We start from the raw sequence: 26,930 nt of genomic DNA, 5'->3' as shown, positions 1-26,930 counted from the left end.
GCGACCGGCCCAGAGTGCTGGAGGAAGTGGGGTGAACCCTGGTTTTGAATACAGGGCATTTTCATTCTAGAATCCATAACCTTCCTCGGGGCATCCGGGTGGCTCAGTCCGACGTCGGCTCAGGTCATGATCTTGCGGCTTATGGGTTCCAGCCCCGCGTCAGGCTCTCTGCTGACCGCTCGGAGCCTGGAGCCTGCTTCGGATTCTGTGTCTCCCTCTCTCTCTGCCCCTCCCCTGCTCATTCTCTCTCTCTCTTTCTGTCAAAAATAAACATTAGAATCCATAACCTTCTTGAACCACTAAGATGCATGTCTCACACATACATCCCATGATAGCTTAGCACAACTGACGTTCGGCCAAATCCACGGGAGGTGGGGTCAGTGGGCCTGTTGTGCCAGCGCCTTCCTGTTGAGTGTCCCCTGCTGTCTTTGGCCAGGGAAGGTAGAGGACCCAGTGTTGGTTGAGTGCCCGCTACGGGCCATGAAGTGAGCAGCAGCAGCATCCACAGTGTTGGACTTGACAAAAACCGATTTCAAGCGGCCTTACGCTCACGGGGAAAAAAATCCATGGATGCACGGAATTGAAAAGTTTGGCGCACGAGGCCCCGCTAGATTGGCGAGAAGGAACCAGACACAACAGCAGGGCTCGGCTTGTGTTGTGTGCCTGTGTTTCTCTCCCTCTTGTCTCAGATTTGCTCTCCCCGTGTGGGCTTTTCTCTGAGGCCCTCTGTTTCCACATGGTGGCCTCTGGTCCACATGAGACATACACCCTCCCATCCCCGTGGAAGGGAAGAGAAATTCCCTTAAGTGTTCCATCTCAGCCCCAACATGGTGTCTCTTAGAACTGACTCCGGTCATTTGTTCACCCCTTGAGCCTGTTGGAGGCGTTAAGGACTTTTGTCAGGCCTGGCTCTTAAATGAACTGTAAAGCCCAGAAGTGAGGTCTTTGCCATCGGAATCACATGCACAAAACTGGACAATGGGTGTTTTCCCAAAGGACCTCCAGGGCCCGGAAAGTGACCAGATGCAGGTGCCAGGTAGACAGAAGCAGCCAGTGTCTCAGAAGCAACCTTCAAAAGAAGTGGCGAAATCAGAACCAGGGGGAGAGGGGTGTCTGTTAAGAAAAGAGAATTCTGATTTGGATAGCAAAGAAATACACACGTGGGTAGTAGGAAACAAACAAAGCAGGCGTGCAAGCTCAGCCCGGCTAGCCGAGGGTTCTCAGCGAGGACTCTGCTGTCATGCATGGATCTGCCATGGACTGGAAGAGGGGCCACTCCCCTTTCCTCCCAACTATGGAGGACGTTTGGAGGCTTATGTCCAGAGCGCCAGGAGAGCACAAAAGCAGGGCTGCATGGAGGCCTGATGCCCAGGCTGGGTCTTAAAGGTTAAGCCTAGTGAATAAGGTGAGCAGGCATGGGGCCAGAGGGAATCTGGCGGATCGTAAGCAGGCATCTGGGGTTCACTGTCACTGGAGTTGGGGGACAGCGAGAGCCAGATCGTGAAACACTTGGGGTGCCACCCGAAGGGTTATGTGCCTTAGCCTAAGCGTGATGGAAGGGCGTGAAGGAACCACAGCTACAGAAAGGCAAGATGAGAAAGAGGCGGTCTTGGGGAGCGGTGAGGGAGCGGCCTGGGCCCAGAGGCAGACAGCCTGGATTTGGAGCCAGGATCCACCGCTCACGACCCATGGCCTCAGAGCATGTGTTGTTAGCAGGGGCTCAGTTATGCCCAAGTGGGTGAACATGAGTTCTTGGGAGGTGAAAAAACGTACTCTTTTAAGGCACAGATACACATGTAGTACACAAAAGCACAGCACGTTATTGGTGTTAAAATTTCACTGGGGGGTAGCGACAGGGGAGGGCGGGAAGGCTTATTTATAGGCCCCTTAGGAAGTGCACTTGGTCATGATGGCCCCAGGTGATGTGAGGAAGGGTCAACCACTATATTGTACACCTGAAACTAATAGAACACTGTGAACCAACTTTTTGAAAAGGCCCCTTAGGAGAGGTGCCAGTGGGAAGAAGAACTGAGAATTTCTTCATCTGCAGTATAGTCCAGAAATGGGCCCATTGGGCTCCCGTGAGGAGTAGGTGTGTGCTCTGGAAAATGGTTATCCCAGGGCCTGGTGCACGATAAACAAGCAATGATAGCTGTGTTATCCCCGACTTTAGTGAAAAATAAAAATTCACTTCTGGGTCCTGGTGTGCCAGAAAAGAAGGTCTTTAACAAAACCAGATTTACAGATCTAAATGAATGCTGTCCCTCACACATAATCAGTGTGTGGCTGTATACTTTCCAGTCATGTGTCATTGCTTAAAACATGGCTTGAAAATAACTTTTGGAACTTCCTTCTAGAGTTCATTCTTCGGAATGCTCTCAGAAGTGCCAAGTATTCATCCTAGAAATAGCTCAGAGTCATGTGTTTGGAGCTCAGTAGAGTATAAATGTAGGTGAACCAACTGAGGAGAACAGAACCACGTTGGACCAAAAAGGAAAGGTTAATGAAATGGGTTTGGGGGATGCTCCCAGTGGGCCTAAAGGCAATTCCAGAAGAGCAGATCCCTAAGTAACTAGGTTAAAGGCATGACTCAGCCAGCCCACTCTTCTTGAAGCCCCGGTGGTCAGCCTCATTAACTCATGACCGGCTTCATCAGAGCAAGGTTCATTAGCTGCCACAGACACTCTCCAACACCCTAGTGGTCTAAAACACAGAGTTCATTGGTCATCGGTGTGTAGACTGATGGAGCTGGGAAGCTCTCTTGCACTTGGGGCTTCTTTTTCTGGGACACATGTTTCCCAAGGGGCTTTAGCAGGGATTAAAAAAAAAAAAATCAAGGAGGCACCTCGTTCTCAATTGCATAGCCCAGAAGTGGAATCCTTCAGGACCGTTGACTCACCGTTGGCCAGAGGTAGTCCCACAGCCCCCAGGATACATGGTAAGGTGGAGAGCACATGGATATTCCTTGAGTGCTGCCAGAAGTATCTTTAAATATTCAGACCCACTGGCATCATTTGGCCAAGAGGATGTTTCCTTGAAGGAACAACTTTGGAGGCCAACCATCAGATTCGTCTCATTATTTCACATTTGGCCCGAACGAAAAAAATATGGCAGCGACCTGATTTGTATTTTTTAATTTTTTTCAATGAAAAGATTCCCAGAGGGCCACTAGGGTCTCTTTGAGCAGTATATTTATAGGCGGCAACATGGATTTGTGGGAGAAACTTAACCTTTTGATATTGGTTCGCTCAGATAGATATTAGAGATAGGATGCTACAGTTCTTTGTTAAATGCTCCTTGCAAAGGGCTGTATTGAAGAGCTATAGGAACCCACATCCATAGCAATGCAGAAGTCGCTGTGAAGTTCGGAAGAAATAAATGTTTTGGAACAAAGGTCAGGGTTATAGGGCAGCTAATAAAGACGAAACCGACGAAAAATCCACTAACAGGCACAGCTTGCTGCCTTTTGAAAACGGTGCCCTGTGTGTGCCTTTCAAATATCTTAATCCATATCAACCAGGCAATGGTTCCTAGCGGTAATCATTTATGTAGAAATGAGGGAGAGCCAATATGTGGAAGAATTTTTGAAGTGGGCCATTTTGGCCTTACTACTCAGGATGGCAACAAAATGCACCTTTGAATTACTAACAGTCAGGAAACGCATTCCAAGAGCTCCCGATGCCCTGTCTTCCCAAGACAAGCTGTTTACATGGCACCAATGTGCTGACGTTCCTGAAAAGACAGGGAGCCTCACAGCTGCTACCACTCAGAAGGAAGGGGGAGTTTTTGGAAGGTTTCATTTTGATTTGCATAATTTGAGGTGGATGCCGGGCGAAGAGCTCTGTGCAGGCTGTCCAGTCCCTGTGCTCGGGCACACCACTTGTTTATTTATGAACTTGCTCTGTAGCGTAAGCTTAACTATTGTGAGCAAGACGTCCGTGTCCATTTAGGATTGTGAGTATTGGCCGAGATCATTAAAAAATTTTTTCTGCAATCCAGAGGACAACTGCTTTGAAGGTAGCTCTTTTCTCTTTGAGCCAAATCTCCCCCCTCTACAGTAGGTATCGGAAGGCCTTGAGAGCCAAGAATCTTTTGAGTTTTTACCATACTGCACCAGTGCTAAGCAGATTACATTGCCCCCTAATCAGCGTTCAAATCCTAGGAGTTACTACGTTTAGCACATCAGAAAACCAAGGCTTGGTGAAATCATGTAGACGTGCCCAAGTCACAGGGTTAATCTTTGGTGGATTCTGGATTTGAACCACCATCTCATAGCCCACTGTCATAATCATCACTTTATTTTGGGGCACCTGAGTGGCTCAGTCAGGTGAGTTCTAACTCTTGATTTTGGCTCAGGTCATGATCCCAGCGCCGTGGGATCGAGCCCCTTGTTGGGCTCTGTGCTGGACATAAAGCCTGCTTAAAATTCTCTCACTGTCTCCCTCTCCCACATGGGCTCTCTCTCTAAAAATGAAAAAAAAATTTTTTTTTAAAGGCTTAATCATTACATAATTTTGCCTAAATGAGGAGTAGCCTGTCAGGAGGCATTTACTTCCTTCCATAGCCTGTTTTCATGACACATACTTGTTGAAAAGATCCTGTGGTTTGGATTTGCCAGAATCACATGGAAGAAACTTTACAGGACCAACTGTAATTTCAGGGGTTGGAGAAACAGAGTCAGTTTTGGTATTGAATCAGATAACCTATTTGTTCTTTCTTATCCCAGCTAATCAGTGCTATCTTACCTTGATGACAAGTTGAACATCAATATTATGGATCATAATTCTAGTTTAAAGAACTTTCCAGAAACGTAGAGCAACGTTAATTCTCAGATTCAGATAGGGCTGAGCTAACTACATGGACTCTGGAGCAGAAAAAATGGAAACTCCAAGGGGCAATATTAACATCTGACCCATGTTTGTTTGTTTGGTGTTAGAATTTCATGCTCTGATCTGAGAAATTGATGTCCCCCTTGAGCACATGATTGAGTCGTCTATAAATTCTGCGGTAGATGAGTCAACACTGATTTAGCGCCGCGGGCAGATTAAAAGATCTCTTTTATGCCCACCTTTTACACTTGAAGAAATTTTGCCGTGTATTGATCCCTCCTCATTAAGAATGCCATTCAGGGGGCACCTGGGTGGCTCGGTTGAGCGTCCAACTTCAGCTTAGGTTATGATCTCATGGTTTGTGAGTTCATGTCCTTCATCGGGCTTGCTGCTGTCAGCACAGAGTCTGCTTCAGATCCTCTGTTCTCTCTCTCTGTCCCTCCCCTGCTCTCTCGCTCCCTCGCTCTCTCTCTCTCTCAAAAATGAATAAACATTTACTTTTATAAAATGCTATTCACAAAAACAAGTGAATTTTTTTTATTGACATGATTTTTTTGCTTTGTTCTTTGGAAGACAGTGTAATAAACAAGAGGGGATGTGGGGTGACTCGGTGTCTTAGTCACTTGGGCACCCGACTTGAGCTCAGGTCATGATCTCATGGTTCGTGAGTTCGAGCCCCACATCAGGCTCACTGCTGTCAGCACAGAGCCCACTTTGGATCCTCTGTCCCCCTCTATCGAAAATAAAAATAGGAGGGAGGAGATGCAAACCCTAATCGTGGGAGGCAGTTGTGTTGGCATAATGGAGGCTCCACCAAACAGATACAGGTGAACACTGAGTGTGGGCGTGTGGTAATGCCCCTCTCCTGCTCAAAGAATGACTGACCACATGTGCCCCAGTAGAACGTGGATCCCTCCTGTAGTCCCACAGAAACAATGACAGAGCTGCCATGAGCCTGGGTACATGCTCTCTACCCACCTGCTCTAGCAGCCAATACTTCCCAGTTTACTCTCCAGTAACTTGATTTGATTTAGGCATACATCCCCCTCCATCCCAGGGAGGTCACAAAGGAGACAGATACCATTAAGAGTGATTTCTCCCATGCATGTGACTGTGCACAGATAGCAAAGGTTCATCCCCATACCCGATAACTGTTGAGTTGCTACAAAGCAAATGCTATATTATTTAACCCTGGAGCTGAAGCAGGTGGTAGCCAGGGTGTTAGGACTGCATCCACCTTCTTCCCAAGGGAGGAGACCACTTCCAGGAAGGGAATGACTTTTCCGGCATCACAGAGCTTGAATGTTTTAGAGGGACTCATACCTAGGGTTGGCTTTTGTTCACCGGAGACCCTTTATGGCTGGCCTGTTTATTCCTTCCTTTGTTGTTTGTTCATTCAAAGACCTTTCTTAAGCATCTAGTTTGTACCAGGCACTGGCCATCCAGCAAGGAGACAGAGTTCCAGTCTTCAGAAAGCATATAGGCTAATGGGGTAAATAAGCAGGTAAAGAAAGGTAATCCCAAATCAAGATCAAAAACAGGTGGCCCCTACACCTGTTTTATTTCGCAGATACACTGTTTTTAGAAGTCCGGATTGTTTTGGGGTGCCTGGATGGCTCAATTGGTTGGGCATCCAACTTTGGCACAAGTCATGATCTCACGGCTTGTGATTTCAAGCCCTGCATCGGGCTCTGTGCTAACAGCTCAGAGCCTGGAGCCTGCTTAGGATTCTGTGTCTCCCTCTGTCTCTGCCCCTCTCCTGCTCATGTTCTGATTGACTCTCTCTCTCTCTCTCTCTCTCTCTCAAAAATAAATAAACATTAATTTTTTTTAATCTGGATTGTTTTGAAAATGGGAAGATATTTCTTAAAACTCCAGCTATCTGGGTTCTCATGTTAAATGTGGTAACATTGTTGTCATGTTCTTTTGTGGCATTAGTGGGCTGGATAGAGCTGAGTGGGGAGTCTTTGGGGGGAGAGGGCCACCAGCTCTCCAGTCTGTCTCTGCCCTCCCTGCAGCCTCCTGCCTGGGCCCCCTGCATTTGGGCTCCCCCACGTTGCAGTAGTGACTTAGGGTATGTGCTCTGGAACGGGCTCTGACCACTGCCAGGGTGAGGTGGGAAGGAGACAGAGCCAGGAAAGGCTCCTTGGAGGAAGGATGTTGAGCTGTGATTTTCACAGAACAGAGAAAAGCCACAAATGCTTGGGGCAGAGCTCTGTGTCCGAGCGGACATAGAGGCACTCGGTCATGGCATGATCAGTACTGCCAGAGGGAAAATGCAGTCAAATTGCCTTTCATCCATGCAAAATAAAGTCTACTTTTGTGGGTGGAATCAGATTCTTTTCCAGGGGATTTGGCATGTACAATGGCACTGGGTCAGTCCAAGATGCTCTTACGTGGCTTGTGTGCAGAAGGGAATAGGAATGAAAAGCAGGTTTATATTCTTTTCTCCAGTCTAGAAAAATCCAGGTTTGCAACTCAGGTTTTATGGTGGCTTTGTGGGATCACCTTGGTCTTTTCTGCAAACAGGCTGCTCATGGGACCGCTGGTATTCCAGGCATCCCTTTTGCTTTTGAAACTGTCGATTGCCCCTGCCACTCATCCCTTCCTGGGACCTGCGTCTGTGGCCGTATTTCAAGACTATTTTTTTTTTAATCATTAGGAATAATTTTTACAATTCAACCCTTCAGATCCTGACGATGTGTCAAGCCAGTGGGGAGAGCTAACGTGCGTTGCATGATGCCAGAATACGGCTCGCCTCGGAGGGCTTGAGTTTAAGATACGGTGGCGCTAAACTGTCTTGCTCTGAGATGCTAAAAGGCATGGGGGTGGGGAGCCTTCTGAGGTCCCCAGCTGTTCCTTGAGGTGGGCACTGTTTTTTTCTTTCTCCCTGCAGCTGTGTGCCAGGAGATCTGGGTCACGTGCCAGCTAATGCTGCCGATCCCAGGCAACTTTTTGCTCAATAACTGTTTCCCAAATGGCTACTCGGGGCCTTTTCAGAATTTACAAGAACTGTCAGTTGTTATAGTAACCGGCCCCCTGCTGTCGAGTTTGGCCCTGAGATGCCAGTCGAAGCGCTTGGAACAGGCTAACACTTAGTCATTAGACAAAAGCAGGGAGGGATTCACTGCTGAAGGTTGCCATTTAAACGTACTCCATGATCCTTCAAAGAAGGGATTGGTTCTGTTAAGGAGGAAGTGGATGCATCCATTTTTAAAGCAAATGGACTTTTCAGGAAAGGGAGATTGCTGCGTTGAGTCTCTCCTACATAACCAACGCCTGTCTTTGGATTTCTCAAAATTAAGTGTCCTCTCTCCCAGGGTTGACTGTGTCTGTTCTTTGGGTTTGCTCAGGTGGCCCCCTCGATTATTCGAGATATTAGTTATTGGTTTTATGGCATTTGCTTCTCAGTGAAGTGTTGTCAGTTTACGGGTGGTAGTTAGAAGCGCCTGTGATTGTGTGTGAGGAAAAACTGCGGAGATCGCCGGCTCTGCTCCAAAATTCCCGAAAGAGTGAATCTGGCAGAATTCAGAGTAGGGCTAAGGGTTGAGAAGAAGTCTAAATATTTTAGAAAGCTGCAAATTTCAAGTTTCTATGAAGATTTGCAAAAACACTCCAACACACTCGTGATTTCTTCAGTTAATGTTCATCGCTGCACTGAGTATGTTCGTGATGTTTTGAGGACAGTTGCAGTTCCAGAATGTTCTCAATAGAGGGAGATAAGTTCTGAATTACAGCACACTGCTCCCACCCACCCCCACCTTTTAGTCCTGTACCCAACTTGGGACTTCTCCAAATTTTGGTTCCTGTGGCAAGCCCTTGTATCCAACATAGAAGCCAATAATTATCAAAATAAATAAAAGTTCGTATTAAAGGAGAAGAGAGGGGTGCCTGAGTGGCTCAGTCGGTTGAGCATCCGACTCCTGGTTTCAGCTCAGGTCGTGATCTCGTGTGGTCTGTGGGATCAAGCCCCACATCTGATTAGGGCGGAGCATGCTTGGGATTCTCTCTCTCTCTCTCTCTCTCTCTCTCTCTCTCTCTCTCTCTCCCTCTCTCCCTCCCCCCCCTCCCCCTCTCCCTTCCCCCCCCCGCCCCCTGCTTCTTACCCCCTGCTCCTGCTCTTACTCGTGCTCTCTCTCAAAATAAAAAAATAAACATTAAAAAAAACAAAGGAGAAGAGAAACCTAACACTTATGTATTCAAGGATGTTCATGTCTGGAAATAAAAACTACCAAGTAAATCAGAAGCTCTCAAATGGTCTTTGGAATTACATACCTGAATTTAGAGTTCAACGTGGGATTCAGCAGAACTTCCAAAGAAAGAGAACCTCACTATTAAGCAAGTTTGTCTTTGCTCTTCTATCAAGAGTTTGGAAACAATAGGCGTCATTCTGTTGTGAAATCCTGCAGCCCAGGTAGTTAGGGGATTAAATGTAATCAAGTCAACACCTTCTTGTGTGGCAAAAGTGTATCTTTCAAATGCCAGAAGCAAGACTCAGATGCTGCAGATACTTAAGTTCTAATGGGAAACTAAATACGGGACATTGTATGTGGTAGTAACTTGATGACTGCCCCACCTGCTCTGAGTTGCCTCTCCCACATGTTCTCCAATCTGGGTTGTGAGTCAGGAAACTGTCCTGAGATGAGAGGAATGAATGAAGAAAGGACAAAAACCCAGATTGATCTAACAACACCACATTCACATACGTGGGTGGCAGATGGCAGGTTCACATAACCCCCCAGTACGTTCTGGCTGAGTTCTGTTTATGTCAGAGGTGTTTCAAACGATCCTCTTGGCCAAAGCTTCGTGTCAAGGTGGAAGGTTAGATACGTGAATGGGAAAATCCAGTAGTGATTGGACTTGGGATATCTTCTACCATTAACACCAGGAGTGATAAAGGTTTCTAACAAGTGAAGACCACTTTTAAGAGCAAAGTTCCCATTTTATATTAATTAACTAGAAGCACAAACAAACCTTGATAAACCAGTCACCTTTGTGTGTAAGCTTTCTCTTTTGAAAATGTCCCAGCTGGGGCCCCATAATGGGTGTGTGTGTGTGTGTTAAGTGGGAGGGAGGACATGGGTGTGGAGCTCTTGGTAGCGATTGAAAGTACTGTCTTCTACACCTGTTCTCTTTTGTTTTTTGTCTATTTAGAGGGTGTAACAAAATAAAGTCCAAGGGCTTTCCCAGACGTTTCCGTGAAGTGCCTTCTTCTGGGGAGAGAGGAGAGAAGGGGAGCAGGTGAGGGGCGGTCAAGCTTAGGGGGGTGGGGGTGCCTCTTTGGCCGGGACTGGTTTGCCAGAGTTTTGTTTGTTGCCCTGGGGATTAAAGTCCTCTAGACCCCACAATGCTGCAACTTACCTGTCCTACCCCAGCTCCCAAAAGGAAGGATTGTAAATACCAACACAGAGTGTGGGGTAGCTGGTAGCAATGAAAGTATGACCTGTGTGTGCCTGCTTTGCTTTATTTGGTGATCTGGGGGGGGGGGGCGGTTTTATTTCTAGAACGGGACATACTGGGAATTTTCTATGTCGGTTTGTCTGTATGTCAGTTGCATCCATTATCTTTCCAGAATTTCAGATGCTTGCGTGTTTTAGAGCTTTAAAAAAAAAATGCATGCATTTAGCCTTACAAGTGAAAGTTAGCTTTTAGAAACCTAAATGTATAAATAAGGAAGAAGAGTAGGAAGGGGAGAGAGAAATGAGCAAATGGGGATACAGCATGTGTTTTTCCCTAAGAGTGAAATTTTTCAAAAACGAAAGCACATGAGTTCTAGGTAGCTTGAATGCTGGGAAGAATTATTGTTCTGTAATGATCTGTAATAAATCTTGAGAAGTCCTGATCACGCGATCTTAATCACCCCACATTACCACCTATTGTAATATTTCTATGTGGCTTATAGAAGGTAAACTCCACTTAATATGGTAATATTTTAATATTGCCAATTAAGATAATTCAGTAATCAGTATCCTGTGGTGAGTAGTCCCTTATTACTTTCAATGAAGCAATTTATAGAATTTACAGTAAGAATTTTTACATGGAATGATTTCTCTCCCATGGTTGAGGCTAAGTATTGAGATGAAATTTTAGATACCCATCCACTCTAATCAAGTACACTTATGAGATCTGAGAAGGTACGTTACAAGGGAATTGAGGAAGATGAATGAGAAACTCTGTGATCTATCTTTTTTAAGCTCTATGATGTAATTTTGCCTTGTAGGGAAAAGTGGTCACTGCTGACACCAGAAATGTAATTTCTTCCTAAGATCTCTTTTTATGTACTCAGGTCCTCAATTTTTAATCTGTTTTCAACATGCCAAAGTTAAAACTGAACGAGAAACCCCTCTGTATAGCTTCAGATTCAAAGATCTAATCTTGGAGAGGACATTGGATGTCACATAAACGCCTCATATTCATGCCCAGTCTGTTATAAATACAATATGGTTTTGACTGTAACACATTGAAAGTTGTCAGCATCTCATGGACACCACAGAGATAATGCACATCTCCATTCTGTGTTCTCCCCGGAAGTGATGCCATCGCTGGGTGGCCCGTGATTTATTCTAATTTATGCTCCTGGCCCTAGATGTGGGCGTGGTCTTATGAGAGATGTGTTTTAGTTCCTGGGAGGATGTACTTTGTCACAAGGTGCTCAGGATCTCTTGTGTCTTCTCTGCTTCTAAGTGCCCGAAGCTCGTTGGGGGGGGGGGGGGGGGGAAGCACAGTGACTTTCATTTAGATCTACAAGTTGAGAACAATCTTGGGAAACTGTAAGTATTAACAGAATCCGCCTGATTATGAGGTGCATCTTTTACTTGCCTTTTTTGACAGTGTAGTAGCAAGAGAAAGACAGACCTTGGCTCAGAGAGAGACAGGTTCTGCTGGAGCTTGGCCTGTTCCTGGTTGTGTGACCTTGAGCAACTTAACAAAGCCCTCTGAGCCTGGATGTCCTCCTCGAAGAGTGGGTCCAGTGATAGTTCAGTGTCATGAGGTTGTCCTGAAGAGGTAATGAGGTAGCATTTGTGAAATGTTTAGTGGACGTAATATATTACCCCATCAAGAGGATGAGGAGAGAGAGGCTCTGGGAAGTTGCTTGTCTGGTCTACTCCGTGGGGATGGCTGAGTAGGGACAGCCACATGGCAGTCTGAGTCCGGAGCGTGGCCCCTTCACACTGTGCTGCGCTCATCAATCCATGATGGGGAGTGGGCCGGATAGACATCCTGTCCTCAAATCTCTCCTGTTCCTTATGTGGGCCGCCCTGCCATACTCTGTTGACAGGGTTTGAAGACCACCAGCCCACTCTCCCCTCTCCTCCCTCCTTCTTTATCCCAGGAGCATTGGCAGCAGCCTCCTGACCCAGTTCTGTCCTCTTGCTGCTCTATAAAAAGCCCTACAGAGGACAGGGGCCCTGCCCTCCTCTACCAGGCTGCGGATGCAACAGGGAAGCCAGGCCAGACAGCCATCTCCTGCGTTGGCCTCTTTTTATCCACTCCCGTTTCCCGTTCTGGTCCGCATCCCATCCAAGATGTGGCAGGGATTGGGAAAAGAGCCCAAAAAGCTGCCTGAATAGCAAGCCTTCAAATGGTTAAAAATAGCTGTTGCAAAGTCTCTGCACAGAAACCTAAAGGTAATTTCCATTTCCCCATTTGGTCTGACCTCATTTGCCTTAAACAGTCTCCACCCCAGTGGGAGGAAAAGGCCTGTATAGTCTCAAGGTGGACAGAACCCATAAAAGCAGGACAGTGGCTGCAAGAAGTGACCACTGATTAGTTCCCCAGAACGTAGGAGAAAAAAAATTAATAATAATAAAAATCAGATCCAAGTATTTAGTTTTTCAAAACAAGTAGTTGATTTAAATTTTGAATTAGGTAATACTTGACACGGTTCAAAATCAAAAAGGTTAATATTATATATACCATTACATCTCCATTCCGTCACCTACCCACCGGGCTCCCTACCTCGTTATAGGTAGGTAAGCATGATTGCTGGTTTGTTGTCTCTTCTTCCAGACCTTGGAGGTGGGGTGTGTGTGTGTGTGTGTGTGTGTAAGCAAATATGAATCTATATCACCAGATCTCCTTTTATACAGTAGAACACCACATACACTATCCTACACCTTGCTTTTTTCACTTATCATGATTTTTTTCTCTGTGCATATGGTTTCCTCCTCCTTTTTTTTTTCTTTTACAGAAGCACAGTATTCCTTTGTATAGTTGTCATGATTTATTTAACCAGTCCTCTATATGGCTGTCATTTTGGGCTGTTCCTAGTCTCTTGTTATTACAATCAATACTAGGGTGAATAACTTTATGTCATTCTGCAAGTGGACAAGTCTGTCTGAGGATAAGGTTCGGAAATGGGCTGTGCCAGGAGCTACATGCATTTGTAATTTTGACGGATGGTGCCAAATTGCCCTCCCCGGTGCCATACCCAGGGCAGTTTCTATCAGCGACACCGTGAGCACCTGTTTCTCTCCGGCTTCCCCAGGAGAGAGTGTTGTCAAATGGGAGCGATTATTCCAACCACCCAGGGGGAAACGATGGTGTCTTCGTGTAGCTGGAGTGTGTTTTCTCTAATCCTGAGTGAGGTGGGGCATCTTTCTTCGTCTCCTTTTTGGTTTTTAATGTTTTATTTTTTGACAGCGAGAAAGGGCATGAGTGGGGAAGGAGCAGAGGGAGAGGGAGACGCAGAATCGGAAGCAAGCTCCAGGCTCTGAGCTGTCAGCACAGAGCCTGATGCGGGGCCCGAATCCACAAACCTCCACAAACCGTGAGATCATGACCTGAGCCAAAGTCAGAGGCTCTGCTCCATCGACTGATGCCCCCGCATCTTTCATGTTTGTGCCATTTGCATTTGTTAAGCTCTAAACTCTTGGTCTTTTGCTCCTTTTTCCTTTGCATTGTTGGTCTTTATCTAATCAAGAGAGACATTATTGTCAGCAGTAAGTGTGGCAAATAGTTTTTTTCCATAATCTGTGGTTTGTTAACTATGTTCATGTTGCTTCTTGGACTTCTTATAATCAAATTTATCCGTAAACTTCTTTTTTTTTTTTTTTTTTTTTTGGCTTCTGGGTTTTGATTCATCATTAGAAAGTCTTTCTCCATTCCAAAATGGTCTATTTTGGTACTTTTATGGTTTCAAATTTTCATGTTAAATTCTTAAATCATTTGGAATTGAACGTGGTTGATGGTGGGATGTCTAAATCAACTTTTCTCTTTCCCAGATGTATTTTAAAAGGACTATCACGGGGCTGGTTAGTGAAGAGGCATGTAATACCTCGCTAGATCCTTAAAATAGCACACTTCCAGCTAGAGTCTGACCGATTTATTAGTTCAGTCGGCATGTTGATGACACAGATAGTTGCCAGAAAATTTTTACCAGAATATTTTATGTTACAGATGTTGGATCATATGTGCAGTGAATTAAATGTGAGTTTTCATTTCCTACCTCCTGTCCAAAATGGGTTGGGCCGTCATGTCCCCATTAACCACCTCCATCAGTGGGGGATTCTGTTGGTGCCTTAAAATAGTGGCAAGCGGAGGCAGAGAGTCCCTTAAGCCTTAGGCCAGAAATTCAGAACATTCCAGGCCAGGGTCCTAACTCAGTGTGGGACAGCTAATTAAAAAGCCCCTGACTTCAAGCCTTCTTTTCTGGGTAATAGCTCGAAGACTGAGTACTGTCTAGAGCTCACATCCATAAAGCCAGCCACAACATAAAAACTGCCAGTTCAGGTTCTTGGTCTGTTGAGATGTGGTTGACAAAATGACCCCTGCTGTCTTATCCCCTGCAAGATACTAACCAGCACTTCAGTCATTCCTAAGAGTCTCCAAGGATTGCTTGGCAAACTTAATGTTTAGCATGAAAGTGTATTGCTTGGAGGTGCCTTTTGTCGCCTACATTCCTTGGATGCTAATGGCAGGCAGTTTGTATCCTCCAGTGAAATTCTCACTGCAAAAATCAGATTTTTGTCACATCTAGCTCTAACAAGAGTTGAATGGGCCATCTCTCCTAGCCATGTGAAGACCCAAGATATTTAGAAACATTTTCTCCTCGTTGATTGGTGTACCCTCTCTCACGCCTCATCTGTCTTCATGGTTTGGTTCGCTTTTCTCTCCCCTTCTTCCCCTCATCTCCTCCTCGCCTCTGACGGGCCCTAACTTATCCACAGTATAACAACCATATGTCCCAGGTTTTGTAGAATTGTCCTGAGGTGAAATATGTCATTTGATTATTCCCAAAAGGACTTTGATATTTGTCAGAACACATGTCCTTTTCTTTCCCGGTTTGGAGAATATGAAAATGAGAAGTGCAATTATGACTTCTTCCGACTTTTTCTTTCTAGAAGATTCCTTCCTGTAGAGACTATAAAACTCAGCTAGCAATCATTTCACATACAGTAGAGGAAACCGAACGGCAAGTGAATGGTTGCCTATGAGAAATCTCAACTCAGAGTGGGCTCTTTTCCAAGTGAGACCCCTGAGTTATTTCAAGCAGACATTCCTCTTTGAGGAAAAGCCCGACAACACCCACAGCCTTTTCCTTCTATTGTTGTCTTTGTCACTTGAATTTCTAGAAACATTTTGCCCTAATAAATCAACCCACATCTTTTTAACACAGCTCTCAATCATCTTCTTTGAAGGCACATGAATGTTTTCAACTTTCTATTTATAAGTGGCTCTTGATTCATACATTGTTTACTACGACGGATCCATACACAAAAGTAAATATTAATGTGATTTCTGTACTCCACGACATGAAAACAAATGGGATTATTAGCAGGCATGGCACTAAATTTAAATGAGGGCAGTATATAAATCAGTTAAGATTGCTTAATGAATATTCAACAGCAGTTCAGCCAACTGCCCATTCTTCCCTGCAATTAGCATTTTGAGCTGCACACTGCTGACAAACCCCTTGTCACCCTGGTATGATTATAAAACCATTGAGCTTAATTGAAAGACAGTGACTGGGTTTCTGATCCGCACACATCATTTGGTTATTTGGTCATCCGAGGTTTCTGTGGGACTCCAGAGGTGGTGTTGTGATCCTGCCCTTGCATGGGCCCCAGCGGTCGTGATGTGGAGGGCGGTGTTGTTGTAATAAGCCAGAGACCCTGGATAAGAACAAGGGGACCTCTCAGGCTTGTCAAAAGGGATGTACGTTTTGACCCAGATGTCTGTACATCTCAGGAACCTCCGCTTCTGTAAGCAGGGCTGGAGATGGTGTCTTTGGAGGACCCCTTTCGGTATACAGTGGTGCTGAGTGGGGTTCCAGACCTTCCTGCTTTCTGGACTTAAGGTCAGCATCTTTGCTTCTGAAAAGTATCCATCACCTAAATTCTTCCCAGATGCTTGTCAGAGGGGCAGGAAGAGACGGAAGTAAGAACACAGATAGCAAAGATTACCTTTGCAAGTACCTGGAAAATGGGGAGCAACAGAGAGGAAAGCTTTTCTGTAGAACTCTGATCATAACGGGTGTTCCGTGTTAAGGGGGTGTCCTTATTCCTGGAAGGACACGGGGTGGGAGAATGGCCAGTCTAGAGATCTCTCCCTCATCTTCCTAGTTTCCTGCATTTTATTTGAATAGTAAGTCTCTGTAACTTGAGTGATTATTGATACTGACATCCGGGTATGTGTGTGCGCGTGTGTCTGTCTGTCTGTCTCTCTCATTAGTCAGGAGAACCAATTAAATACTAGGCCTGCCATGTGCTGGCAAGTGTGTGCGCACTGCAGCGGGGAGCTCAGAGAATTGACATTGATGGCTTACTGATCGTGGTCGATATTTACCGCCTCCTGACTAGATCATGCGCTGTGACATGCGCAGTGCTTTTCCTTTTTTTTTTTTTAATTCTTTTTTTAACGTTTATTTCTGAGACAGAGAAAGAGCATGAGTGGGGGAGGGTAGAGAGAGAGGGAGGGAGACGCAGAATCAGAAGCAGGCTCCAAGCTGTCCGCACAGAGCTGACATGGGGTGACATGGGGCTCGAACTCACAAACCATGAGATCATGACCTGAGCCAAAGTCGGTCGCTCAACCGACTGGGCCACCGAGGCACCCCGCGCAGTGCTCTTTCAAGCACGGAATTCTTGGTTTTTGAAAAAGCCTCTCTTCGAAGTATCTCCCCTATCTAAAAGGACGAGAGGTTGTTTTCAGAAATTTTAGTCAAAGACCAAATGTTCATGACTGTGCACTTAACATGTCCGTGGGCTCCTTACAAGTTCGACTGATCCATCCATGGGCCTTCCTACCACAAGGCCTCAGGCACCATACCAGCCCGGACCACACAGATCATGGGTTGGGCTTGAGGACAAGGGAGCTGCTCGCCAGCATCCGTATCGATTTGATCGGCTACTAGAGAGGATATCACCCACTACCCTCCTGACTTCCTGTCAAGGCTTTCCTAGAAATCTTAAAATTTTAGAGCCCACGTTAGTTTTCTAAAAATGGATGAGTGAATGGAGAGTGATAAAGAAAGCGTGTTGGCACGTTGCTACTGAGAACTTTCCATGAGATGCACGTATATCTAATCGGTTGGCCATCTTCGGTCAAGCACCAGAAATACTGGGCTTGGATTTAGGAGAGGTGTTGTATGAAAAATGAAAACGTTTAAACAGTAGACAGTCAGGCAGTGTGGAGAAGTACTTTCTCGGTGAACGTGGCACAAAAGGAGTGCTTCACACTCAGGGACCAGCAAACGCACATCTCCCCTTCTGTTTGCATTCTGGCCCGTGGGCCCATTGAGTTGGACCCGAGGAAAAACTGCCTTCCTGCCAGCTGGGATGTCTCTTCCTTGCTCCCCTCTAGAAGCATTCAGTGAATGCTTGATGTAGTTCTATCTTGCTATTTCTTCATTGCAATGAGTTTTAGAGAGCCATCTGACTCCGTGGTTTTCAGATTTGTGCAAGCGGCAGATGCTTGGAATCAGGACGTCAGAACATTCGTGAACTTAGAAGTAAATATTGACCAATTCAGTTGCATGGGAAAAATGAAAATTTAATTTGCTGGCAGATAAGCAGAGCAGCCCACAAAGGTGGTTTGAAGAGTAGCTTTAGGAGGAGAAACTTGAATTTGAGAAATCTGTGATCTGAGAAAACACTTCCTCAGTATGGATGGCAGAACACTCCACTCCACCTTCGAGAAATGCCAGCCTATTTCTGAGAACTTAGGTTCCAACAGAAATGGAGCAGAAGACCTTTCAGATTCTTATTTAAAAGTATGTGAAATACAGTTTATTTTTTCTGTATTTGAGAGGATTATGTTAACATCCTTGAATTCTTAACTACAGTTTTTTAGCCCATCTGGGACCCTATAAATTCTAGGCTTACTTTTATGGTCCCTTTTATGGTACGTGCCGTTTGAGATTATTTTATTTCTTCAGTGGCTTTCTTAGAGCACTGGAGGGTCTGGAACCATTTTCCCTGTATCACCGTGCTTCTTAACTGGGGGCACTACATACCAGCCTCCATGGGGCGGGGTGGTTCTTCTAGATGACACAGGACTTTGCCGCACCCTGGAACTGTTCAGCTGGAATCAGTAGGAGTGGGGCTCATCCAGCATGGGTGCTTTAAAAGCTCCCCAAACCATGGGGCACGTGGGTGGCTCAGTTGGTTAAACGCTCAACTCTTGATTTCGGCTCAGGTCGTGATCTCACAGTTTATGAGATCGAACCTCGTGTCAGGCTCCAAGCTGATGGCTCAGAGCCTGCTTGGGATTCTCTCTCTCCCTTCTCTCCGCCCCTGCCCCACTCCTGCTTGTTCTTTCTCTCCCCGCCCCCATCTCTCTCAAAATAAATAAACTTTTTTTAAAAAAGCTTCCCAAACCAAAGAGATACATATGTACTGTTCATTGATAACCATCACTTGATTGAAACCTTACTGGTGTGCCTGTGTGTGCGTTTGTGCATACACACACATGCACACACACGCATGCATCTGAGAGAGAGAGAGACTGACTGATTTAAGGACCCCCCCCCCCAAAAGCTGAGGTATACCTAAACTGGGGAATCTATGTTTCAGGAGAATATATGTTGCAAAGTAGATTAGGGGAAGCAGAAGTTACCTAATTTGAATCATTGTTAAGCCAGTCAGGTCAATGAAAAAAAAACATCTATCGTCACTTCCTTAAAGGGTGCATGTTAGTTATGGGGGTGGGGAGGGGGAGTGTGCAGCATGGAAGGGAAGAAAAAAGGGGGAAAGGTAAGAATATAAGGTATATGGTGAGGACCCAGCAAACTATAAGTGGTAATTAAACTTGTAAATATATTTTTCATTCCAAACATGGTCCACTTCATTGTTTTCCCTTTTTTAAGGTATTTGCATAAACCAGTGTTCATTGTGAAGAAATCATACTTTTAGAAAATGGCCCTTTCTGATCCACAATCTTTGATTCAGGGAGGCATTTTTAGAGTGAATTGGACCTGCCCAGAAATTGGAAATTGCATGCACAGGGACACACGTGAGCATTTTCAGAAATTTTATCTCCATTCTCCAAAACTAGAGACAGTACTGACTCTTCGAACACATCGCAGTTGAAACATTTAAGAGGCATTAAAATTTGAGTTTCTTTTCCTTCTTTTTCAAAATCCCTACCTTTACTTGTTTATCCCTGGACACTACTAAAGGCCAAAAACAGTCTCTCGTGGGACTTCTCTGAAAGGAGTGAGTTAAGATACAATGTCATGTGATGTTGACCCTGAACCAACTGCTTTTCTTCATCATTAAACCCACAGTGTATAATTTGTACACAAACAGAATTCACACCAGTGTGGTCAACGGTAGTGAAAAGTTGACACTAAACTAGAACCTGAATCAGTCCCTCACTGAAAGTAGACCTCCAGTAATTAGTGATTAAGGGACTAAATCTCTAACCATGTGGTTCATCCATAAAATGGAGGATGAAGCAAGCATTAATGAGTTTATTAGTTCCTATTTGTTATAAAAGAGTCAGGTACAGTATGATTGATTTTTTGTTACGGACAAAAGAGAAAACGGCCTGTGCGTCTGTATTTGAGTGAGATGTAGCCCCTCAGGGATCTCCCCGCCCCATCCTTGGTGCCCTATTCCCCACTCATCACATAGCAGCCCAAACGAGCACCTGGAAGGAGGCAGGTCTGACGGTGCCCCTCCACTGACTAAAGCCCTTTGTTAGCTTTCCATTTTCCAAAGACTCCAGTGAAGCTTGCGGTCTTGGATCAGGTATGATCTGCTCTTGCCCACTCGTCCCCCCCTTTCCTCTTACCGCCCTTCCCTACTCTTACCTCTGGTTTCCATTCAGTTCCTACAACACGCAAGCTCACGCCGTTGTGTGGCTCCAGCTACTTGATCTGCCTAGAAAGTCTTCCCCTACGGCTTCCCGAGGCTAACCTTCTTCAGGTAGTTTTCCACCCCAGTGGCACCTCATCCTGTTTTACCTTCTTCGTCGCCCTGGACTGTTTGAAATCACTTGTTTACTTGTTAGTTGCGGATTTTCACCATGAGAACGAGGCACCTTGTCTGTCTTGTTGGTCAGACTGCCCTGGCCCCTCACCACCGGTGATCAAGGGACAGTAATAAGAGAGGAAAAGCATGGAAGGCTGTACCCCAAAAGGTTAATAGTAATGATCCCTAGGCGGAGGATGTGGAGTCATTTTAATTGATTTCTTTCCCTTTTGTTCATGTGTATTTCCTAATTTTTCTGCTGACATCATGTTTTATGTATGTACTTCGAATGCTTAGCCAGGCTTAAGGAAGTGGTTTTAAAGCTTCTAGGCAAGAGAGCTTTATTGCAGAGCTTCTATTGCAGAGAAGGCATTATCTGCACGCGCCACACTGTGCTGTAGGTGCTGAATAAATGTTTGCTCAGTCTGCTGAAACCATTATTCTAAGGGAAGGCATTTCCCCGAAGGTCTGTAGGTAGGTACGCGCCACCCCCCCCCCAAGTTCCTGTGTGGGAAGAAAGAATGTATGACGTGCATCAAGGTACTTAGATGTGAAGACCCGTGTCTCCCAGGTTTCTGACCTTCATCCGCAGGGCTGTGCTTGTGTCTGATAATCACGGGGTTATTTTGCTCCAGGGAAAATCCATTATAAACAGCACATGGGGCACTAGGGTGTGATGTGCTTCAGTACACGCTGCTTTCATTTATTTATTTATTTTTCCCAAAGAGACTGTGGAGCCGCATGTAACAGTGAGTGAACAGTCTGCCTGCCTTCTTCCAGAAAAAGAATCTACAATATAGTTTTTCCTTTCTAAGTCACTTGGCTTGAACAGTCCCTTGGCCGATAACAGTTCTTTCTACTAATAGCTTTGTATGTTAGTAGTTGAATAGGTATGGTAATTATGTCTTAAAACAGGAGACTTATTTGGTGTGTGTGTGTGTGTGTGTGTGCGCGCGCGCGTGTATGTGTTTCTAGTTGAAGTCTGACCTGGTAAATTGAATGTCATTTGTTTCAGTGTTAGCACTTCTTGGGGCTAGTAAATACTTGAATGGTCCAGTATCTCAACAAAAGCAGGTTTTCTTCAGCTAGGACACTGGGTCGTTAAGGTTCTATCTCATTGCTGAAGTCTGTCACCTTTGTTTAACTTTAACGCTGCCTTCTGGAAATCTGCAAATTTGGTAGAGGGAGGAATCCAAGACTAGAAAACTTGATGACTAATTTAGAAACAGAAAGAAGCTACTCCCTCAGACAAGAAAATCATGTGGGTTTTTTTTTTTCACATGGGTTTCCATCATTTTCACCTTCAGTAGAAGATTCAATTATTACTAGAGCCCTAAAATACTTTGTTCATTTCATATCCACGTAGCTGAAATCAAACTGACTGGCATTCTTTCCAAATTTAAGTAAAGGCAGCTAACGATGCATAATGGAAACTTGTTTTATTATTTCTAGTACAAATGCCGGCAAGTCATAGAAAAAAAAATCATTGTTTCAGCCTTCTGCAAGAGCAGTCCTGCTAGACATGTGCCGAGTAGGAGTGACTTATGTTCAGAACCCCCTAATGGCGTGGAACAGCCATCCAGATTGCTTCTAGAACAGTGCCCAAATGTACAATTGGTTAGAGCTTCTTTCCGTCTGGAAACAGGCACTGCTTAAAGAAAAATGCTGTGCCCAACAGAATCATCCCAGGATACTTTGGATTAGATGAGCAGAGACAGCTCTGAAGAAAAGTTGACTTAACTCTAGCGATTGGAATGCAGCCCCCAGGAAAAGCAAAGCTGTGGTGTGTATAAACAGGGCTTGGTGCGAGGCGCCAGAGGAGCGGGCTGGATCCCAGGGACACCGAGCACCAGAAGGATGCCGCCTGCTTGGCTAAAAGACCCAGCAGCAGGGCCAGCTATTGTGAAGCCCCTCCGCCAGATGAACAGGGACCCTTCTCTGGTCACAATAGCCATTCACGCTGAGCAGCCTCATTAAATATTCAGCCTGTGCTTCCGGCAGCTCATTAGGGCCGCAATGAGCGGTGACGTGGACGCTGGAAAGCCGAGGGCCAGCCAGCATCAGTAGGCAGAGGCTGAGTAAGCTGCCGATGGCTTTTCTGTTCACTGCCTGTCCTATGATGACCAGTGTTTGCTCCCTGCTTTGCCTGAAGTACAGGTAAAATAAAAGCGAAAACAGGCAGGTGGCACCTAAGAGCTGCAGGTTTTTCCCTCTGAGGTGGTCTGGCAGGGACCTCGGATAGTGAGTGCTTGCCCCCTTAAAGCCCTCTGACCCTCTTACAGCGCTGACTGCAGCTTTGGGGGGCCTTTGCTAAGCACTAACAATGTGGTGCTATTGTGTACTTGGGCTGTTTGATGACTGAATTCGGGAGGGTTTGAGGTTTGGTTTTGAACTTGGTGCTAGAGGTTTCGAATACCAAATTACTCTTCTGTAACAGGTCAAACTCAGAAATATTTGGGGGTAATCCAAACAGTTTGTGCAGCAGGTTGACGACATTGGTGCCAAGTTCTCATGTATTTGAGTGGTTCACCACTGAGACTTTGCCTTTTGACTCTCAGGGTAGATCTGGTACAATAAAAAGTAAATATTCTGCAGCTATCGGGGGTTCTTCCCATAGACTGAATGTTGTCCTTAAATCTTGTTGCTTTTCCATGGGTTTGCACTCAGTGCTGTGTGATATTTAAAGCTGCTGAAATCTGTGAAAGAAGAATTGAAAAATGAACTCAAAGTGTATTTTCTCTGGTCTCACTGTTTGCATGTTTTTCTCTTCCCTACACAGAAAATGTTTTCAGACAGCTCATTTCTATGTGGAAGATAGCAATTCACCTCGGGTGGTCCCCAATGAAAGTATCCCTATCATTCCTATTCCGGGTAAGTAAGACACCCTCTTATTTCCAATAGGCTAATTGTTTTTCTCTTCTGCTTGTACTTGTGTGTGACAGCCATGACAAAATATTATTTTCATAGCCTTTTAAAGCTTGCCCTAAGAGATCCTTAACTCAGGGTGCTTTAATGAAATCTTTGCTTCTTTGCATATCTGCGGCGTGATGAAGTCCCCTTTAAGAGGAACGAATGCCTAGGAGTTAATCCACAGAATAGACTCCCGTGCAGGGAGGGGAAGTAACAGTAGACAAAAGGGAGAGCAGAGATACTGGTGAGCCACTTGGACTGAGTTTCATTTTGATAGGCAATTTGTGCTTACGTTTTTTGTTTGTTTTTTTTTTAATCACAATTTGTTGCTACATTTCTCTTGCGTTTTCTCCTAAGATTCCTTACTCTGAAAATAGTTAATCTTAGCGTTGGCAGTTTCGGTTCTTAAGATTTGGGGTGGAAGTCTAGGGATACATTCTTGGTCCAGGACATATTTCATTTGTCCTCAGGTGAAAAGGTGAAACGCTCAGTCAGCGTGAGGGGTAGGGACTGGTGGAATGCACTGGAGTAAATCCAAGCAAATGACATAAACCTTGAGGAGGTCAGGAGCCGGTTCGTTGTAACAGAGGAGACGTGGGAATTGGAGATGGCTCCCACCGTGTTTATCTGGTGTCCCTTCCTTTTTGCCAGATTTGAACTCTCTTCCTCTGGGTTTCATTACGTCCTTGTGAATATCTGTCTTTAGATCTCTCAGACATCCATCCTCCTGACGTTATATCTTTGTAAACTGAGGCACTGCTTGTAGTAGTGTCCCACACGCCTGCAGCTCCCCTCTTTCTCCAGAATGGTCTTCACCGTCGAATATCCCATGTATTGCCCTTGTTGGTGCATCGTCTCTTCCACCTACACTGAGAGCTTCATAAAGGCAAGTGGATGTCTCCTTGGTGTGAGAATAATAGCTGGCATATAGTAAGCATTCTTTAACTCTCTGAATGAATGAATAAGTGAGTTAACGTCAGCAGACCTTTCTTCAGGTTCTTGAAAGGCTCTATCTGCGAAGCTCAGAGGTACAGTCATTCTCTCACTACCAAGGAATGCTTCTGTTGTTTAAAAATCTTCACGAGGTGCAGTTATGGTTGGGGATTTAATTGGACCTTTATGTGTCCGTGTATGTTAAGTCATTAGCTATTGTTGAGCTTGGCTGTGTTTTCTCCTTCCTGGTCAGCTTCTGTCCCTAAAGCTTGTCACACAGAAACAAGGGGTAGCAGAAGAGTCTCTGGTTAAGTTCCGACTGGGCTATTTCATGGCTGCTAAATAGTTCCTAGACAAACAGGACGGGTGTTGTGTCACCCTCCTTTCTTGACTGACCGTCACCCTTGGGTCTCGATGGAGGAAATTGCACTCTTGCCTTTGAGAGGAGAAGCAGCAGACCGCAAGCCTTAGTCTTCCACTTGCATGGAGTAAGTAGTTTTGTTGACACCACGGGATTTGTGCACTGGCATGTATATAATCATTTTCCTCTTGCGTCACCTAGAGTACGTGTTGAACTCTGGAAAATTCCTAGGAGCCTCTCTCCCTGTGAACTGATTTTCATCTGACAAACACAGCCGTTGGGTAGCTGTGCGGTTGAAATCTGTTTTAAAAATTTTTTTAATGTTTGTTACTCATTTTTGAGAGAGAGAGAGAGAGACAGAGCATGAGTGGGGGAGGGGCAGAGAGAGGGGGAGACACAGAATCCGAAGCAGGTTCCAAGCTCTGAGCTGTCAGCACAGAGCCTGATGTGGGGCTTGAACTCACGAACCATGAGATCACGCCCTGAGCCGAAGGCAGACGTTCAACCCACTGAGCCACCCAGGCGCCCCGAAATCTGTTTTAAAGGGCTAAATCGTGAGATACTTCTTGGGGCTGTTCTTCAGTTTTTATTTTCTTTTCTCACTGGATAGGGAATCAGAAAATCTGCAGTCCCCCCCGCTGCCTCCACCATGAAACCTTTGGTCAGTACATTGACCTCTGTGAGCCTTAGTTCCCAGAAATCTGTAAAGTGAACAGGATACTTGATCTCCTTGCACTTGAGGCAGTGATAAAAATCACACGAGATACTATGTTATAAAAGCATTTTGGACACTATAAGCCAGAAACATCCGTTGTTGAAGCTTTCCTTCCCAAATTCTGGTATTATTCATCCCAGGAGCCTTGGAGAGTGAGCATTTGCATGGTACTCAGGTTAAGATGGTCCCAAACACTGAACCACGCGCACTGGGTGTGGTCTGCCACGCCTTGCTCTTTGCCTTGGACTTGAGGATGTTCCTTTCACCGGAAGCCTCACAAAATGCCATCAGTCATGCCTGCCTTGCCACACCTCTGGGTAAGGTGTTTCACACCGGAAAGGCTTTCGAGAGTTTTCTGCCTCGTTTCCCAGCTACCTGTTGAGTCACCAAGGTAAATAGAGTAGTCCCCCTGCCCCCCTTCACCGTGGGGTATACGCCCTGCAACTCCCAGTGGATGCCGGGAACTGCAGATCTCCTCAAACCCTATATATACTGTTTTTTCCTACACATACATAGCTGTGATAAAGTTTAATTTATAAATCAGGCATAGGAAGAGATGAACAATAGTAACTGATAATAAAATAGGACAGCTATCACAATACACTGTAATTAGAGTTACACGGTCTCTCTCAAAATACTCTGCGCTACTCACCGTCCTTGTGATGGTGTGAGCTGATAGAATACCTGTGTGACGAGACGAAGCGAGGTGAATGACCTCGCATTCCGCTACTACTGTCCTTCTAACCAGACCTCAGGAGAAGGATCACCTGCTTCTGGACCACGGCTGATGGCAGGTAACAAACCTCGGATGAGGGGGGACTTCTGTACTCAGAATCCGAGGGCGTTTTTTAACTGGGAGTTTTTCCTGATTCATACTGGTAGTGTAAGTGCGTGGGGTGAAAATTGCTTCAGGTTCTCCACTGGTTGAGAAATCCATGGAGTTCAGTGGTACCTCCCTTGACATAGGAAACGCATCCTTGAGGAGCTGGAACACCTCTGTACAAATGAATCAGTTTAAATCTGCAGGGCGGTGTGATGGTCAAGGACCTGGAGAACCCGAGAGTGAGACCAGTCTTTCTGTTTTCACAGACCACACAGCCTTCCCTGGGCACATGCCAATACAGATCAACGCGTGTCTGTCTCCCTTAACTGGGAGAGAGTTATTTTACATAACCTTTCTTGAAAGAGTTTTTAAGTTAATCACATTCTCTAATTTTCCTTAAACAAAACCCCCACTGTTCCGTTGAGTAGTTGTATTTGTAAAATATTTTGTAATTTGTGATTCACGTTAACAATCCACGATTCTGTTTATTCTTATGGTTTCTTCTGCTTATTAGCACACAACTGTGTCCTGCGTAAGAAAGTCAATGTAAGAAAAACGCAGTTTTTAACAAATTCGTGAGTTATTTTCACTCTGATGAAGCTTTCAACCCAACTTTTCCCTGGTGGAGACCCCCATGGGGTCATTCCGAATGGTTTACCCTAGGAATTATGTCATCGTTCATATTTCCAAAAATGGTAGGATATTTATAGAACTCATATGGAATGTTTGTTCTCCCCAGTAGACCTGTTAGATTTTCTTCTTGTTCAAAACCTAGTAACAGGACTACTGGCCTTCTGATTTATGAACTTTATCACCTGAACTCCTTATGTCCTATAACTGATTATTTAAAAAATGAGTTTTTCAGATATTTTCCAGGTACTGGTTTTTCCAGTATTTCCAGGGGCACCTGGGTAGCTCAGTAGGTTCAGCGATCAACTCTTCA

At 45.2% G+C, this 26,930-nt stretch overlaps 1 protein-coding gene across 5 annotated transcripts in view; it reads left to right on the top strand.

The window, feature by feature from the left end:
* Positions 1 to 26,930, top strand: part of PTPRG (protein tyrosine phosphatase receptor type G) — a 709,728-nt gene that overhangs the window by 628,611 nt on the left and 54,187 nt on the right. For 4 of the 5 annotated variants that reach the window (XM_027039123.2, XM_027039122.2, XM_027039125.2 and 1 more), the window contains 2 exons: positions 9,984 to 10,070; positions 23,025 to 23,116. In XM_027039123.2, the coding sequence (XP_026894924.1) occupies positions 9,984 to 10,070; positions 23,025 to 23,116 (179 nt within the window). The remainder of the gene's footprint in view (positions 1 to 9,983; positions 10,071 to 23,024; positions 23,117 to 26,930) is intronic. The other variant, XM_027039124.2, reaches the window with a different exon arrangement.

This window comes from Acinonyx jubatus, chromosome A2 (genome assembly GCF_027475565.1).
Source record: "Acinonyx jubatus isolate Ajub_Pintada_27869175 chromosome A2, VMU_Ajub_asm_v1.0, whole genome shotgun sequence".
Classification (NCBI taxonomy): Eukaryota; Metazoa; Chordata; class Mammalia; order Carnivora; family Felidae; genus Acinonyx; species Acinonyx jubatus.
This window is presented reverse-complemented; position numbering and strand designations above follow the sequence as displayed.